Consider the following 16,702-nt stretch of genomic DNA (forward strand, 5'->3'; position numbering starts at 1 on the left):
ATATGAACCTTTCCTTCACAAAGCATGATATACACCTTTAGCACGATGCTTTTGATACAATTTCAAGTCATTTTTTTCGGTGTCAATTTCAGCAGAATTTTATCCTGGTGGGTGTTTTTGGAGATATTTACCATGTTTGGTGTTTATTCCATTAACATCTGACAAAGTCAGGAGGGGAACATCATCGTCATCTTACTCAGTGTTAGAAGCCTTCTTTAAATGTCTTATCAAGTTTGTCCAGGTTACTGTGCTTATACTGGTTTACAGAAAATCTTGTTAATCAACTGTACTCAATCTAAATATTTTCACCGATACCTGCCATCCAATGAAAAAAATGAATACTTCTCTTGAACGTTTTCTCAAGCTATATTAGACCCTTTCCGATTGGTCAATATTCAAGGATTTCCCAAGGATTGTCCAGAGTTTCACAACAGTTAAATACCATTTCTGAAGTTGGGCTCTGCTTGAACAGTGACCTTAGTATCAAACCACGACTCTAGTCATTCTCAGGGAAGAAGTTAAGAAGGAGAATTTTATGAATCTCTACGAATAATATTAAAATTCCAGAAGAAAGAATTACCAAAACAATGACATACCTCCTAGACACCAGTGTGGATGGGCTCTTGGAACTTGAGAATGGAGTTAAAGATGACAAAGCAGCTGGTCTCCACGGTGTGTTCCTCAGTCCAGAGTCGTCGCTGGCCTTTGGGTAAGTCACAGGCTGTGACAGACTGCAGGTAGACAAAACCTAATCAGCTTTATCGACTAGCAGTTTGATACAGGAACGAGAGGCCCAATGGGCCTTTATCATACATCTGACTCTACAGCAATTTAAATACAGGAAAAACAATTATCAAGTACACAACTTATTATAAACATATACTCAACTTTAACCCCTCTCAAAAGGACCTTAACATAAATTCCATGAATGAAATCGAGAGAGATTCCAAAATATCTGGCTCTGGTGAAGAAATGATTGAAAATATTTTACGTTTTTTCCCCTCTGCATCCAGCCTCTCAGGTTCAATCAGGATGTTACTTTCTCATACTTCAACCAAGCATATGAGAAGCTAATTACCACTTGAATCAAACACAAGAACATTTTTATTTTGGAAAGTATTTGATTCCAGGATATGAGTCTGGTTAATTCTTGCCAATTTTCCCTTTCAAACCTTTAGAAATTTGAAAATGTTTCAGATAGAGAAATAAACTTTGATATTACAATGTGAGACTCTGTCATCAAGGACAATTCCCCCTCACCCCTGCCATCTTCATTCAGGGATTCAAACACCCACCTGAGCCTTGACTGTGGCTTTGGTGTGATCGGAGTACAAACAAATGGACCGACAGCTTCTCCACCAATTCTGGGGGAACAAAAGTTAAAATCATTATCACAAACATTTTTGATGACGTCAAATTTTCTTGTTATTTCATGGAAATTACCAAGGACACAAGCCAGTAGTCAGCAGCATGATATGAGGACACTTAGATAAAACTACTGTAATCATAATACATTGAAGTTTACATATACATTGAGGTTTACTAATTATCTCTGTTTAACCTTTATGTATGTTGCTAATTACTTCCAACAAACATCATAAACTCTGCATAGTTTTTATCATTATGATGTCACTAAGAGAGCAAATGTTGTGTTGGATGTTGGGAGGAAACCCATGACAGGCATGTTTCTCTCAGCTTTCCAAAAAACAAACCACCACAGGTAGGAAACTTCACTGAAGGTTATGTAGACTGACGCTCAACCAACCGAGCTTTCGCATAACTTTGAACGACGCACTCAGATCTTCACCTGAGGTTACTTAAACTGATGCTCAACCAACCGAGCCGTCATAGGACCTTCATGAGGATATGCCAAAATGATGATGATGATGATGACTATCTTAAGAGTTTGAGATTAAAATTTCCTTTAAATGACTTACTTTTCTGGGGTGCCCTCCTCGACTTTCACCTCCTGTACCTTGTCAGCGACCTCGAGGAACAGAGAAGCTTGGGACACCACACGAGTTTGACTGCAGCGGGTCACGGTTGTTGATAACGGCTTTGGTTTCTTCACTTTTGGTAAAGAAAAGCTTTATATTTATAGATGTTCGTAAACAATGACTACTGTTAGCTATACTTGTCAATATTGGCATCAGATCTAATTTGGCTTGATTTTTAATTTAAAGGTCTTTTGATATATATAGTGTGGAGATAATTATCCAGAGATTATTCATACAAACAAATGTACAGAAGTGTTTACTACAGAATATCTACAAGGCGTGATTGTGCAAAATTGAAAACACTTGAGAACCAGGTCCGACAGGGACAACCGTGAAATATCAGCCCTGTGCAGTGTAACCGGTACAATTATTTGTACACTATGACCCATATATTTCTGTCTATAGTTCTATAATACTTGAAAATTTCTAGTCTGTAACAATAGACAATGTCAGAAATTTTCTCCATACAACTGAAGCTATTGTGAAAGTGTCAAAAAAGACCCCCCCCCCTCCAAAACAAACAATCGTAAAAACAGTACATGAAGAAGGGCCGCAACACGGCACTTAAATCTCCTACCTTCCCTCTTCTGTGCCAGATTTTTCTTCGGAATGTTGTGATTTTCAAAGATGAGTTTCCTCTGGGCACCCGACAGAACGGACATGAAACCATCCACTATTGCATTTCTGGCTGCCACTCTCTCACGCGCTTTAGAGCTGGTCTCCGTCTGATAACAGAGAAACGTAACAATCAGCGATAAGTCTAAATAATAAACTACTATACCCATAAATAAGTCCCTCCTAAATTTTTGAAATCATAAATATTTGTTTACTAGTGCTGACATGAGTGAAATGAAAATGAATTTACTTATAAAAATCATTTGTCTACTTGACAAGGCCAAACTCCAGATTCGATCAGAGATAGACCGTATCTTTCGTCAACACTAAGGGTTGTTCTAGTTAAGTATCTATTCGTGAGAAGGACTCCTTAAGTTTGTCAAACAGGGGCCTCCCAATGGAAGATGAAATAGTACAATAGGCAGCATTTTCTCCAGCATCCACCATGTATAGAATATATTTTACTGGAATAGCTTAAATAATTTACAATCAAAACCAAATTATGTTAGCAAAAATGATACATTATTCTCTAAAATTAAGAAACCAACCATATTTATTTTTCTTGGAATTTTGGTTTCCAAGGTATCTGATTTAAGCAATATTATTATATCCTCAAAAATCAGAGAAAAAAAAAAAAAAAAAAAAGAGAAAAAAACTGGCCTCGTTTTAAGGAACCCCTTTATTCAGTACTTACAAACACAGTCTGTTTAAGCTTCTCGTTAAGTTGAATGGCTTCGACATAGCGCGCTCTCTGGAGGTAGTGAAGCACAAGGACCTCCTGGGAATGAGGCTCCGAACTTTCAGTCAAATACTTGACCAGATGATGTTCTTCTGCATCTGTCAGCGGTAACTGGAGTAGCTGGTCCATGGTTTTCACTGTACAAAAGAGCCTCTACTTATATATACATTAACACGGAGATTTGGATATCATTAAGTACTGATCGCTTAAATCAGTTCCATAATATATACAGAGTATGGTGTTCATTCAGAGTACAGAGTTTTTATTCTTGAGAAACTTTTGTCTACAAACAGACGGACACAAAATGTAATTAACGTATTCATCTTCTATTAACCTCCTCCCCATAAACACTTAGTGCCGAATCAGGTTATCGAGGTGGAGGAAAGTCGGAATACCAGGCAACTGCCCACAATGGGTTTTGAACTCCAATCCAGCGGTGGAGGCTAGTGAAAAAGTGTCGGGACACCTTAACCACTTGACCACCGTGGTCCACAGCCCCTGTCTAAAGGCTGTCCCCCCCCCCCCCCCCCCCTCACATATATGTCAGAAGATGGCGCGAGGATTTTTAATGACAATTACATCAGTAGAGACAGAAGTTAGACTTACTCTGTTGACAGCCGAGAAACAGATGGTAAAGTAAATCATGCATGTTAGCCTGGTCCCTGTACGTCCTCTGATACTCCAGCGCCTCGGCCGTCAATCTGTAATAAAGTGTTATCAAGATAATTTCGCAATCAATGTCCGATAGCTTAAGATGGATAATGACACAGCTAGAATCTGTTAAAAGGAATCTGAAGAATGCCATACCAAAATACTGCCAACAAATTGTGACAGGCATATACAAATAAACATGAATCCAAACAGTAAATGTTTTTGTCGGGCTTATAGAAGATATAGAAGAAAGCTGAATTGAGACCATAAAACTTGTCGTTGGGTGTATAGAAGAAAGCTGAATTGAAACAATAAAACTTGTCTCGTGTATAGAAGAAAACTAAATTTAGACAGACAAATTTTGACAGGCGTATAAAAGTATGAATATTGACAGTAAAATTTTGATGGGGGTATAAAATGAAAATCTGAATATTGACAGTAAAACTACAAGGCTAATTCATCTTCTCCAACCTACAGCTATACAAATGTCTACAGACTACATTTTAGTATGCTTTCCTTGTATGGTGTTTGGTGGACATTTCTTTAACCAGTATTGTCCAAAGTTAATGAGCCCAAAATGTTCTATAAAAGTGCAGGGCACATCATAATAAGCCTCAATCAATGGATGCAGTATTGTCAGAAAAAATGGACCATAACTATACTGAAACTCGCCATAAACTTATTTCTACCGTCACTAGACGTACCCACTGGCCAGTAAAACAGTCAGTTTCAATTTGACATCCTCCGGTGACTTGAGAGACGGTTGTACTGTGCTCAGGTAGCGCAGGGCCATCTTACTGACGCCTTGATAGAGTAAGGCTCTGATAATCCTACTGTGCTGCCAGCTCCCCATCTCCTCCTGAACCATGGGATCCAACATCACCGACAGCGACTCCTGTTACAAATGTCACAGTTTCTTTTTGTTTTGTACAAATTCAATGCCTACGTCGATGTAAATGTACTTTTAGTATCAGTTTAATGTCTAAGTCGATGTAAATGTACTTTTAGTATCAGTTTAATGTCTACGTCGACGTAAATGTACTTTTAGTATCAGTTTAATGTCTACGTCAATGTAAATGTACTTTTAGTATCAGTTTAATGTCTACGTCGACGTAAATGTACTTTTAGTATCAGTTTAATGTCTACGTCGATGTAAATGTCTACGTCGATGTAAATGTACTTTTAGTATAAGTTTAATGTCTACGTCGATGTAAATGTACATTTAGTATCAGTTTAATGTCTACGTCGATGTAAATGTACTTTTAGTATCAGTTTAATGTCTACGTCGATGTAAATGTACTTTTAGTATCAGTTTAATGTCTACGTCGATGTAAATGTACTTTTAGTATCAGTTTAATGCCTACGTCAATGTAAATGTACTTTTAGTATCAGTTTAATGCCTACGTCAATGTAAATGTACTTTTAGTATCAGTTTAATGTCTACGTCTATGTAAATGTACTTTTAGTATCAGTTTAATGCCTACGTCGATGTAAATGTACTTTTAGTATCAGTTTAATGTCTACGTCGATGTAAATGTACTTTTAGTATCAGTTTAATGTCTACGTCGATGTAAATGTACTTTTAGTATCAGTTTAATGTCTAAGTCGATGTAAATGTCTACGTCGATGTAAATGTACTTTTAGTATCAGTTTAATGCCTACGTCAATGTAAATGTACTTTTAGTATCAGTTTAATGCCTACGTCAATGTAAATGTACTTTTAGTATCAGTTTAATGTCTACGTCTATGTAAATGTACTTTTAGTATCAGTTTAATGCCTACGTCGATGTAAATGTACTTTTAGTATCAGTTTAATGTCTACGTCGATGTAAATGTACTTTTAGTATCAGTTTAATGTCTACGTCGATGTAAATGTACTTTTAGTATAAGTTTAATGTCTACGTCGATGTAAATGTACTTTTAGTATCAGTTTAATGTCTACGTCGATGTAAATGCACTTAATGTCTACGTCGATGTAAATGTACTTTTAGTATATGTTTAATGTTATAACTCCAAAGTCATTTTGATATTTCAGCTACGGCTCGTTTTGATCCAGTTTTAAAATTCACTGTAAATTTATTTGTTTGTATCCAACTCACTTTGGTCCAATTTTGTATTAATGTAATTATTTTGTCTTAATTACATCCAATTCACTTTGGTCCAGTTTTGTATTTAATTGTCAGTTAATTTGTTTTGTCTCTGTTACCTCAAAGTCGCTGTGGTCCAGTAGCCAGCATCCTTGGATCTGTTTCACCACACTCTCTGGCACAGCAAATGTTTTTGAAAACTTGCTGATCTTGTCTACAAACTGAAGAAACATTTTTTCCATTTAGATTTGTGAGGGGAAAGAGTTTCTTTGCTATTGTGTAACAATAGGTGTCTACAGGTGTACAACAATAGGTGTCTACAGGTGTATATAACAATAGCTGTCTACAGGTGTGTAACAATAGGTGTCTACAGGTGTATACAACAATAGGTGTCTACAGGTGTGTAACAATAGGTGTCTACAGGTGTGTAACAATAGGTGATTACAGGTGTATAACAATAGGTGTCTACAGGTATATAACAATAGCTGTCTACAGGTGTATACAACAATAGGTGTCTACAGGTGTATAACAATAGGTGATTACAGGTGTATAACAATAGGTGATTACAGGTGTATAACAATAGGTGTCTACAGGTGTATAACAATAGGTGTCTACAGGTGTATAACAATAGGTGTCTACAGGTGTGTAACAATAGGTGATTACAGGTGTATAACAATAGGTGTCTACAGGTGTATAACAATAGGTGATTACAGGTGTATAACAATAGGTGTCTACAGGTGTGTAACAATAGGTGTCTACAGGTGTATAACAATAGGTGTCTACAGGTGTGTAACAATAGGTGTCTACAGGTGTATACAACAATAGGTGTCTACAGGTGTATATAACAATAGGTGTCTACAGGTGTATATAACAATAGGTGTCTACAGGTGTGTAACAATAGGTGTCTACAGGTGTATACAACAATAGGTGTCTACAGGTGTATATAACAATAGGTGTCTACAGGTGTGTAACAATAGGTGTCTACAGGTGTGTAACAATAGGTGATTACAGGTGTGTAACAATAGGTGATTACAGGTAAATAACAATAGGTGATTACAGGTGTATAACAATAGGTGTCTACAGGTGTATAACAATAGGAGTTACCTGTTGATGATGTTCCGGGTGGTACAGAGAAACAAGGTCAAGTAGAAGGTAGAGAACCACACTGTGTTTGGCCACGAGATCTACGTCATCCAACAGGTATATACTCAGTAGTGCCTGGAACAGTGATAGACGTGAATATCAAATAACGAACAGAAGAGAATAGACACAAACAATACCAAAATTGTTTTTCTTATACAGGTTGCTTTCATTTCCTCAAATGCAATACTGAAAACATAAAGAGGTCATTTACATGTAAACTGGGTGGGGGATAGAGACCGTCTCCTCCCTCTGTGAGGTCACTTACATGTAAACTGGGTGGGGGATAGAGACCGTCCCCTCCCTCTGTGAGATCACTTACATGTAAACTGGGTGGGGGATAGAGACCGTCTCCTTCCTCTGTGAGGTCACTTACATGTAAACTGGGTGGGGGATAGAGACCGTCTCCTCCCTCTGTGTGATCACTTACACGTAAACTGGGTGGAGGATAGAGACCGTCTCCTCCCTCTGTGTGATCACTTACATGTAAACTGGGTGGGGGATAGAGACCGTCTCCTCCCTCTGTGAGGTCACTTACATGTAAACTGGGTGGGGGATAGAGACTGTCTCCTCCCTCTGTGAGGTCACTTACATGTAAACTGGGTGGAGGATAGAGACCGTCTCCTCCCTCTCGACTCCAAAGGTTCCTCACAGCCGGACCCATGTGTGACAGCAGGCCGTCAATCATCAGGAGGTCAGAGTCCACAAGGTCACTAAAACAAGTAATACTGAGGTCACTCTAGAGACAGTACATACCAGCTCTCAGTGTTAAATCTATCCTAATCTGATGAAGTCTTCACAAGTTCAGAATAATTTGAGTTTGAATTACATTACATTTCTAACAGTGAAAATTTATCTTTTTCTGATATTATCACTTTTTCTGATTTGACCAATCAGAACACTGCTTAAAAACACAAGCAGGAAAAATTAACATTTGCATATAGCTCTCTATCAGTGTCTTTAGTAATACCAAACATATTTCACTCGTATGGCTAATATTTTGGTATTTTTCACTCGTGCTACGCAATTGTGAAAAATATCAAAATATTAGCAACACTCTTTAAATATATTTGGTATTACTTAAGACACTGTTAGATATCATCTATTTATTTCCTAACTCAATTATCCTAAATACGTAAAAAAAAAAAAAAAAAAAAAAACAGATCTTGCTAAGACACCACATGAACATCCAAACCAGAGGGATCTTGGAGCCCACCATTGAATGATCCATATCAGTCAAATGAAAGACTCATCTTTTCTCTTCTTTCAAAACATTTAATATAACACTACATAACAGGAGCAACTTGCAATTGTCAAAATCCAAGATGGCCACACTCTTGGTCATCCATTTAGTTCTTTCAATCAGACATGCATGCGTAACTGGAGACCAAGAGGAACTTCTACATTCAACTTTGAGAAAGACCAATAATGGCCATTTAGTAATTGAAGAAACCGTTATAACAATGCGGTTTTAATTGACAAAATTCAAGATGGCTGCTTGTCGGCCATGTTGTTGTCAGGTGGGTCCTATACAGGAATATAAGTAACTAGGGATCAAGGGGGACCTACATATGAAATTTGAGAACTAGCGGTTACAAACTTCCATTGTCAAAATCCAAGATGGCCACATGTTGGCCATGTTATTTTCTGATTGATTCTAAGATGCAAAATGCACAACTAAGGACGAAGGGGAACCTACATATTAAATTTGAGGAAGATTGCTTCAGTACTTTCTGAGAAATAGTGATAACAAGAATTGTTAATGGAGGGATGGATGGATGGATGATGGACCAAGGACGATTTGAATAGCCCAACATCATGATGGCTAAAAATAACAAGGACAATAACACATGATCTGACTGAACTGTAGATCACTGAAGAAACTTAACCAAAACTTAAACTGACAGGCAAATGCTATACCAAAAGACATCTTTAGAATTTTGACAGACAAGTGTCGTACCCCTACCTGTGTAGTTTGTGTAATTCCTGTCAAGTGTCGTACCCCTACCTGTGTAGTTTGTGTAATTCCTGACAAGTGTTTTACCCCTACCTGTGTAGTTTGTGTAATTCCTGTCAAGTGTCGTACCCCTACCTGTGTAGTTTGTGTAATTCCTGTCAAGTGTCGTACCCCTACCTGTGTAGTTTGTGTAATTCCTGTCAAGTGTCGTACCCCTACCTGTGTAGTTTGTGTAATTCCTGTCAAGTGTTGTACTCCTACCTGTGTAGTTTGTGTAATTCCTGACAAGTGTCGTACCCCTACCTGTGTAGTTTGTGTAATTCCTGTCAAGTGTCGTACCCCTACCTGTGTAGTTTGTGTAATTCCTGTCAAGTGTCGTACCCCTACCTGTGTAGTTTGTGTAATTCCTGTCAAGTGTCTTACCCCTACCTGTGTAGTTTGTGTAATTCCTGTCAAGTGTTGTACCCCTACCTGTGTAGTTTGTGTAATTCCTGTCAAGTGTCGTACCCCTACCTGTGTAGTTTGTGTAATTCCTGACAAGTGTTGTACTCCTACCTGTGTAGTTTGTGTAATTCCTGCCGTTTACTCCTGTAGGCGTGGATTAAGTTGGAAGCTGGGTAACTGTACTGTTGATCTGTTCTCTCATCAGCATCTACAGATAGAATAGGTAAATCGGTGAGAGATCTACAGGTAAAATAGGTAAATTGGTGAGAGATCTACAGGTAAAGTTGGTAAATTGGTGATAAATCTACAGGTAAAGTAGGTAAATTGGTGATACATATACAGGTAAAGTAGGTAAATTGGTGATACATATACAGGTAAAATAGGTAAATCGGTGAGAGATCTACAGGTAAAATAGGTAAATTGGTGAGAGATCTACAAGTAAAGTAGGTAAATTGGTGATAAATCTACAGGTAAAGTAGGTAAATTGGTGATACATCTATAGAGATAACTAATCTCCACAATTTTTCACTGTCTTATACAAGCCTATCTTGGGGTAGAGATTGCCATCCACAAAATCTCAACATACACAATGCTACCCTGGAAGTGAAGACCAGGCACACGAGATACGTTTAGTTATCAATTTTAGGCGCTATGATTTATTTACTTGATGATATTAAGCAGACTGAACTTCCGCGACCATAGATAAATCAAGATGTAACTTCACGTACCATCACGTTCTGGTAGCAGTCCAACCCTGACAAACCAGAGCACCATCTGTAGATGTTGTGTGACGTAGGTGAGGGCACACAGTTTGTTTTGTAGATCTAGGAACCCTGTAAAAGTGTGGTAATGTAAATAAAATGTTTATAACATTTTACAATTCATGCGAGACTTATCATAGAACACAGTAAACTTATCATCAAATGAAGTAGTACCTTCTCCTATTACCCTGAATGTAATTAGGGATGAAGTGAAGAAAAGGATTCCACATCAGTAGCAATAGCATATTGTGGATTTCAATTATCTGATCAATGTCAAAACTTTCTGCAGAAAACATTTATCTTGTGTAAATACAAAAGCAACGAGTCACAAACACAGATAAGAGTTTTACCTGTCCTACAACTACACGTCCCTGGGGGAGATGTTTCATTAGTCATTAAGTCAGACACAGAGTTTTACCCGTCCTACAACTACACGTCCCTGGGGGAGATGTTTCATCAGTCATTAAGTCACAGACCAGAGTGTTATCCATCCTATAACTACACATCCCTGGGGGAGACGTTTCATTAGTCATTAAGTCACAGACCAGAGTTTTACCCGTCCTACAACTACACATCCCTGGGGGAGATGTTTCATCAGTCATTAAGTCAGACACAGAGTTTTACCCGTCCCTGGGGGAGATGTTTCATTAGTCATTAAGTCAGACACAGAGTTTTACACGTCCCTGGGGGAGATGTTTCATCAGTCATTAAGTCACAGACCAGAGTTTTACCTGTCCTATAACTACACATCCCTGGGGGAGATGTTTCATCAGTCATTAAGTCAGACACAGACCAGAGTGTTACCTGTCCTACAACTACACATCCCTGGGGGAGATGTTTCATCAGTCATTAAGTCAGACACAGAGTTTTACCGGTCCTACAACTACACGTCCCTGGGGGAGATGTTTCATTAGTCATTAAGTCAGACACAGAGTTTTACCCGTCCCTGGGGGAGATGTTTCATTAGTCATTAAGTCAGACACAGAGTTTTACCTGTCCCTGGGGGAGATGTTTCATTAGTCATTAAGTCAGACACAGAGTTTTACCCGTCCCTGGGGGAGATGTTTCATTAGTCATTAAGTCAGACACAGAGTTTTACCTGTCCCTGGGGGAGATGTTTCATTAGTCATTAAGTCAGACACAGAGTTTTACCCGTCCCTGGGGGAGATGTTTCATTAGTCATTAAGTCAGACACAGAGTTTTACCTGTCCCTGGGGGAGATGTTTCATTAGTCATTAAGTCAGACACAGAGTTTTACCCGTCCCTGGGGGAGATGTTTCATCAGTCATTAAGTCAGACACAGAGTTTTACCCGTCCCTGGGGGAGACGTTTCATCAGTCATTAAGTCAGACACAGAGTTTTACCCGTCCCTGGGGGAGACGTTTCATCAGTCATTAAGTCAGACACAGAGTTTTACCCGTCCCTGGGGGAGACGTTTCATCAGTCATTAAGTCAGACACAGAGTTTTACACGTCCCTGGGGGAGACGTTTCATCAGTCATTAAGTCACAGACCAGAGTTTTACCCGTCCTATAACTACACATCCCTGGGGGAGATGTTTCATCAGTCATTAGGTCACAGACCAGAGTTTTACCCGTCCTATAACTACACGTCCCTGGGGGAGATGTTTCATCAGTCATTAAGTCAGACACAGAGTTTTACCCGTCCTACAACTACACGTCCCTGGGGGAGATGTTTCATTAGTCATTAAGTCAGACACAGAGTTTTACCCGTCCTATAACTATACAACTATAACAAGAGGCCCAGGGGCCTTAACGGTCATCTGACTCTAAATTAAAACCCTTATATTATTGTAGTATGCATTCTCTGTAGCAAGTATATAGTGGCACTGTTGGCCATGGTGGCCATCTTGGATTTCTGACCGACCCGATAAATAATAACACTTGGTCTGGACCATTTAAAATGTGTTTTTTAAGATGGCGGATATGGCGGCCATCTTGGATTTCAGACCAATCTAAAAGATAACAACACTTGGTCGGGATCATCTCAGGAACATTTCAGGCAAGTTTCAGCCCAACAGCACTGGTGGAACTTGAGAAGAAGCTTAAAATGTGTTTTTCAAGATGGCGGCTATGGCGGCCATCTTGGATTTCGGACCGACCCGAAAAATAACAACACTTGGTCGGGATCATATCAGAATCATTACAGGCAAGTTTCAGCTAAATAGCATTGGTGGAACTGGAGAAGAAGTCTAAAATGTGTTTTTCAAGATGGCGGCTATGGCGGCCATCTTGGATTTCGGACCGACCCAAAAAATAACAACACTTGGTCGGGATCATCTCAGGAACATTTCAGGCAAGTTTCAGCCCAACAGCACTGGTGGAACTTGAGAAGAAGCTTAAAATGTGTTTTTCAAGATGGCGGCTATGGCGGCCATCTTGGATTTCGGACCGACCCGAAAAATAACAACACTTGGTCGGGATCATATCAGAATCATTACAGGCAAGTTTCAGCTCAATAGCATTGGTGGAACTGGAGAAGAAGTCTAAAATGTGTTTTTCAAGATGGCGGCTATGGCGGCCATCTTGGATTTCGGACCGACCCAAAAAATAACAACACTTGGTCGGGATCATCTCAGGAACATTTCAGGCAAGTTTCAGCCCAACAGCACTGGTGGAACTTGAGAAGAAGCTTAAAATGTGTTTTTCAAGATGGCGGCTATGGCGGCCATCTTGGATTTCGGACCGACCCGAAAAATAACAACACTTGGTCGGGATCATATCAGAATCATTACAGGCAAGTTTCAGCTCAATAGCATTGGTGGAACTGGAGAAGAAGTTTAAAATGTGTTTTTCAAGATGGCGGCTATGGCGGCCATCTTGGATTTCGGACCGACCCGAAAAATAACAACACTTAGTCGGGATCATCTCAGGATCATTTCTGGCAAGTTTCAGCCCAACAGCTCTGGTGGAACTTGAGAAGAAGTTTAAAATGTGTTTTCAAAATGGCGGCTATGGCGGCCATCTTGGATTTCGGACTGACCCGAAAAATAACAACACTTGGTCAGGACCATCTCAGGATCATTTCAGGCAAGTTTCAGCTTAATCCCACTGGTGGAACTTAAGAAGAAGATTGAAATGTGAAAAGTTTACGCACGGCGGACGGCGCACGGCGCACGACGACGGACGAAGCATGATGACTATAGGTCATCCTGACCCTTTGGGTCAGATGACCTAAAAACCTACCCTGCTCTGTGGTGGGTGCTGCTTGGTTCAGCAGGACTTTGAAGATAGTGGTCAAGTACTCCAACTTCTGCTGGCACTGGTACAGCGTCTGAACTGACCTATGGTCAAGAGTGATTCCCGACCAGTCATACAGGGGAGTACCTGTTCAAATAAATTAAAACATCAACAAAACCTGCTTCTCTGTATTAAATGTATAAGTACACATATCTTGGGTCCAGAGTTACAACTGACCAGAAAAACAAAGGTGTCTATCTTTAAGATATATTGAAACAACACAAAATCATGCTTTCTATCAATTTTTTTCCACAATCATATTTAAAGTAAATATTTTCCAGGAAGTGAATTTCCCAAGTAACAATTTGAAAGAAAACCCAAATGCCAAGAAATTTTATGACGTAAAAAAACCTGTTAACTTACATGTGGTGTCTATGATGTTTTTCACTGTTCCAACCTTGTCCCACGCCCAGTCCAGCATGAACTTGAGGGTACAGCCTACATGTACATACTCTGTATTATAATAAAAAACAAAATGGCTATACAATAATACATTAGGTTTACAGAAATGTCAGTCCCTACTAATGACTTTATAAAATGAATCCAAATCACACAAAACTGGAGTATAATAGACAAACATGCATGTCCCTGTCCTAACTTTGATGTCCCCTGTCCTAACTTTGATGTCCCTGTCCTAACTTTGATGTCCCCGTCCTAACTTTGATGTCCCCGTCCTAACTTTGATGTCCCTGTCCTAACTTTGATGTAACTATCCTAACTTTGATGTCCCTGTCCTAACTTTGATGTCCCCTGTCCTAACTTTGATGTAAATGGAGACAAGTACAATTTGATAAAGACAAAAACATGTTGGATTTAATCTGTGTTCTTTTTAAAAATGACTTGTTCTTACAAAATATCAGAACCTTATTTCCATTAATGAGATAATGGTGACCTTTCCAAACTTGGCCATCACCAGAACGTTGGTCACGGTTCACTTACCTCCTGCGGCCCACTGCTGAACACACTTGATGAGGAAACTGATCATGTTGTAATCTAGAGCAAGGGACAGCAGCATTTCTCTCATCTCGGACTGTGATCAGAATAAAACAAGTTAATCTACCATCACCATTTCTCTCATCTCGGACTGTGATCAGAACACAACAAGTTAATCTACCTTCATCATTTCTCTCATCTCGGACCGTGATCAGAACACAACAAGTTAATCTACCATCATCATTTCTCTCATCTCAGACTGTGATCAGAACACAACAAGTTAATCTACCATCATCATTTCTCTCATCTCGGGCTGTGATCAGAACACAACAAGTTAATCTACCATCATCATTTCTCTCATCTCAGACTGTGATCATAACACAAGTTAATCTACCATCATCATTTCTCTCATCTCAGACTGTGATTAGAATACAACAAGTTAATCTACCATCATCATTTCTCTCATCTCAGACTGTGATCAGAATACAACAAGTTAATCTACCATCATCATTTCTCTCATCTCAGACTGTGATCAGAACACAACAAGTTAATCTACTATCATCATTTCTCTCATCTCAGACTGTGATCAGAATACAAGTTAATCTACCATCATCATTTCTCTCATCTCAGACTGTGATCAGAACACAAGTTAATCTACCATCATCATTTCTCTCATCTCGGGCTGTGATCAGAACACAACAAGTTAATCTACCATCATCATTTCTCTCATCTCGGACTGTGATCAGAACACAAGTTAATCTACCATCATCATTTCTCTCATCTCAGACTGTGATCAGAACACAACAAGTTAATCTACCATCATCATTTCTCTCATCTCGGACTGTGATCAGAACACAAGTTAATCTACCATCATCATTTCTCTCATCTCAGACTGTGATCAGAACACAACAAGTTAATCTACCATCATCATTTCTCTCATCTCGGACTGTGATCAGAACACAAGTTAATCTACCATCATCATTTCTCTCATCTCAGACTGTGATCAGAACACAACAAGTTAATCTACCATCATCATTTCTGTCATCTCGGACTGTGATCAGAAAACAACAAGTTAATCTAATGATGTAAAATCAGAGTTACTGTCAGGTATCAAATTCCTCCATGAGATGTTATCACATATTTTTAGTGTCTGGAGGAACATGAAAATGAACTCCCTACTGGCCCCCGCTAAACATAGTTTCAATAAAATAGTACATTTACACAAAAACCCTAAATTGTGCAAGAAGTTAGGGTCTTTATCACTGTTTGAAATTTGATCAAACTTTATTTAGTGTTACGCAAAAAATAATAAAAAAAAAAAAATAAAAAAGAAGGGAGAAGAAACCTTCCCTGCAATGTGCCGTTATTTTGAAGACAATACAAATGTATCAACACCTAAATCAATTTATTTGATTTTTTTTTTAATATTTAGTGAAAATTGACAATTATGGCCATACAATTTTTATCAATTGGCCACATCCCAAAAATTGTAGCGGCACTATTGATTTTATCACAAAACAAGGAAATAAAATTGCTGTAATGCGCCCATAAACTCCGAAAATAATTTTCTGCATTCCTGTTCGCACTTCAGTCTCGCCAATATTACAAACATTTGAATGAAAAGCAGTTACAAGTGCTAAAGAGACCTGGCTAGATGATGCAAATGGCTGAGAGACTTAGGTAGTTGATGCAAATGACTATCTCCACGCCGACGATGGCTTTGATATCCATGCACATGTGGTATATAGAATCGGAAAGGATCAACAATACTGCCATTCAATATATTTGAGGGATTTTTGGAAGTTTGTACAATAGCAGAACAATATTCTTTGATAAAGGATGGGGACGCTTTCCGACAAACTGAAAGAATGTTGTCATGTTACATTTTCGTGAAAATTTTGATTGTGCTTCAAAGGATTTATTGAAATATTCCATTTCATTATGATGTAAATGAAAAAAAAAAAAAAAAAAATCGCCAGCATCTGTTTGGTATCCAATCAAATGGTAAAAAATTAATACTGCTCTTCCATATCTATTTTTTTCTTTAAGAATTGGCCTGAGAACCAACTAATTAATTTAACATGGCCTATACAGATGTAACTAGGATAGCTAAATGCCA

At 38.7% G+C, this 16,702-nt stretch overlaps 1 protein-coding gene across 3 annotated transcripts in view; it reads right to left on the bottom strand.

The window, feature by feature from the left end:
• The window catches only part of LOC117344609 (protein ELYS-like), a 49,659-nt gene that overhangs the window by 15,707 nt on the left and 17,250 nt on the right, over window positions 1-16,702 (bottom strand). For all 3 annotated transcript variants that reach the window (XM_033907420.1, XM_033907418.1, XM_033907419.1), the window contains exons 16-30: window positions 14,590-14,680; window positions 14,014-14,103; window positions 13,597-13,737; window positions 10,359-10,463; window positions 9,742-9,838; window positions 7,822-7,942; window positions 7,194-7,307; window positions 6,209-6,310; window positions 4,707-4,897; window positions 3,958-4,052; window positions 3,307-3,488; window positions 2,575-2,722; window positions 1,938-2,070; window positions 1,296-1,364; window positions 597-731 (exon numbers count right to left, since the gene is read on the bottom strand). In XM_033907420.1, coding sequence (XP_033763311.1) covers window positions 597-731; window positions 1,296-1,364; window positions 1,938-2,070; window positions 2,575-2,722; window positions 3,307-3,488; window positions 3,958-4,052; window positions 4,707-4,897; window positions 6,209-6,310; window positions 7,194-7,307; window positions 7,822-7,942; window positions 9,742-9,838; window positions 10,359-10,463; window positions 13,597-13,737; window positions 14,014-14,103; window positions 14,590-14,680 — 1,814 coding nt within the window. The remainder of the gene's footprint in view (window positions 1-596; window positions 732-1,295; window positions 1,365-1,937; window positions 2,071-2,574; window positions 2,723-3,306; window positions 3,489-3,957; window positions 4,053-4,706; window positions 4,898-6,208; window positions 6,311-7,193; window positions 7,308-7,821; window positions 7,943-9,741; window positions 9,839-10,358; window positions 10,464-13,596; window positions 13,738-14,013; window positions 14,104-14,589; window positions 14,681-16,702) is intronic.

This window comes from Pecten maximus, chromosome 16 (genome assembly GCF_902652985.1).
Source record: "Pecten maximus chromosome 16, xPecMax1.1, whole genome shotgun sequence".
NCBI lineage: Eukaryota > Metazoa > Mollusca > Bivalvia > Pectinida > Pectinidae > Pecten > Pecten maximus.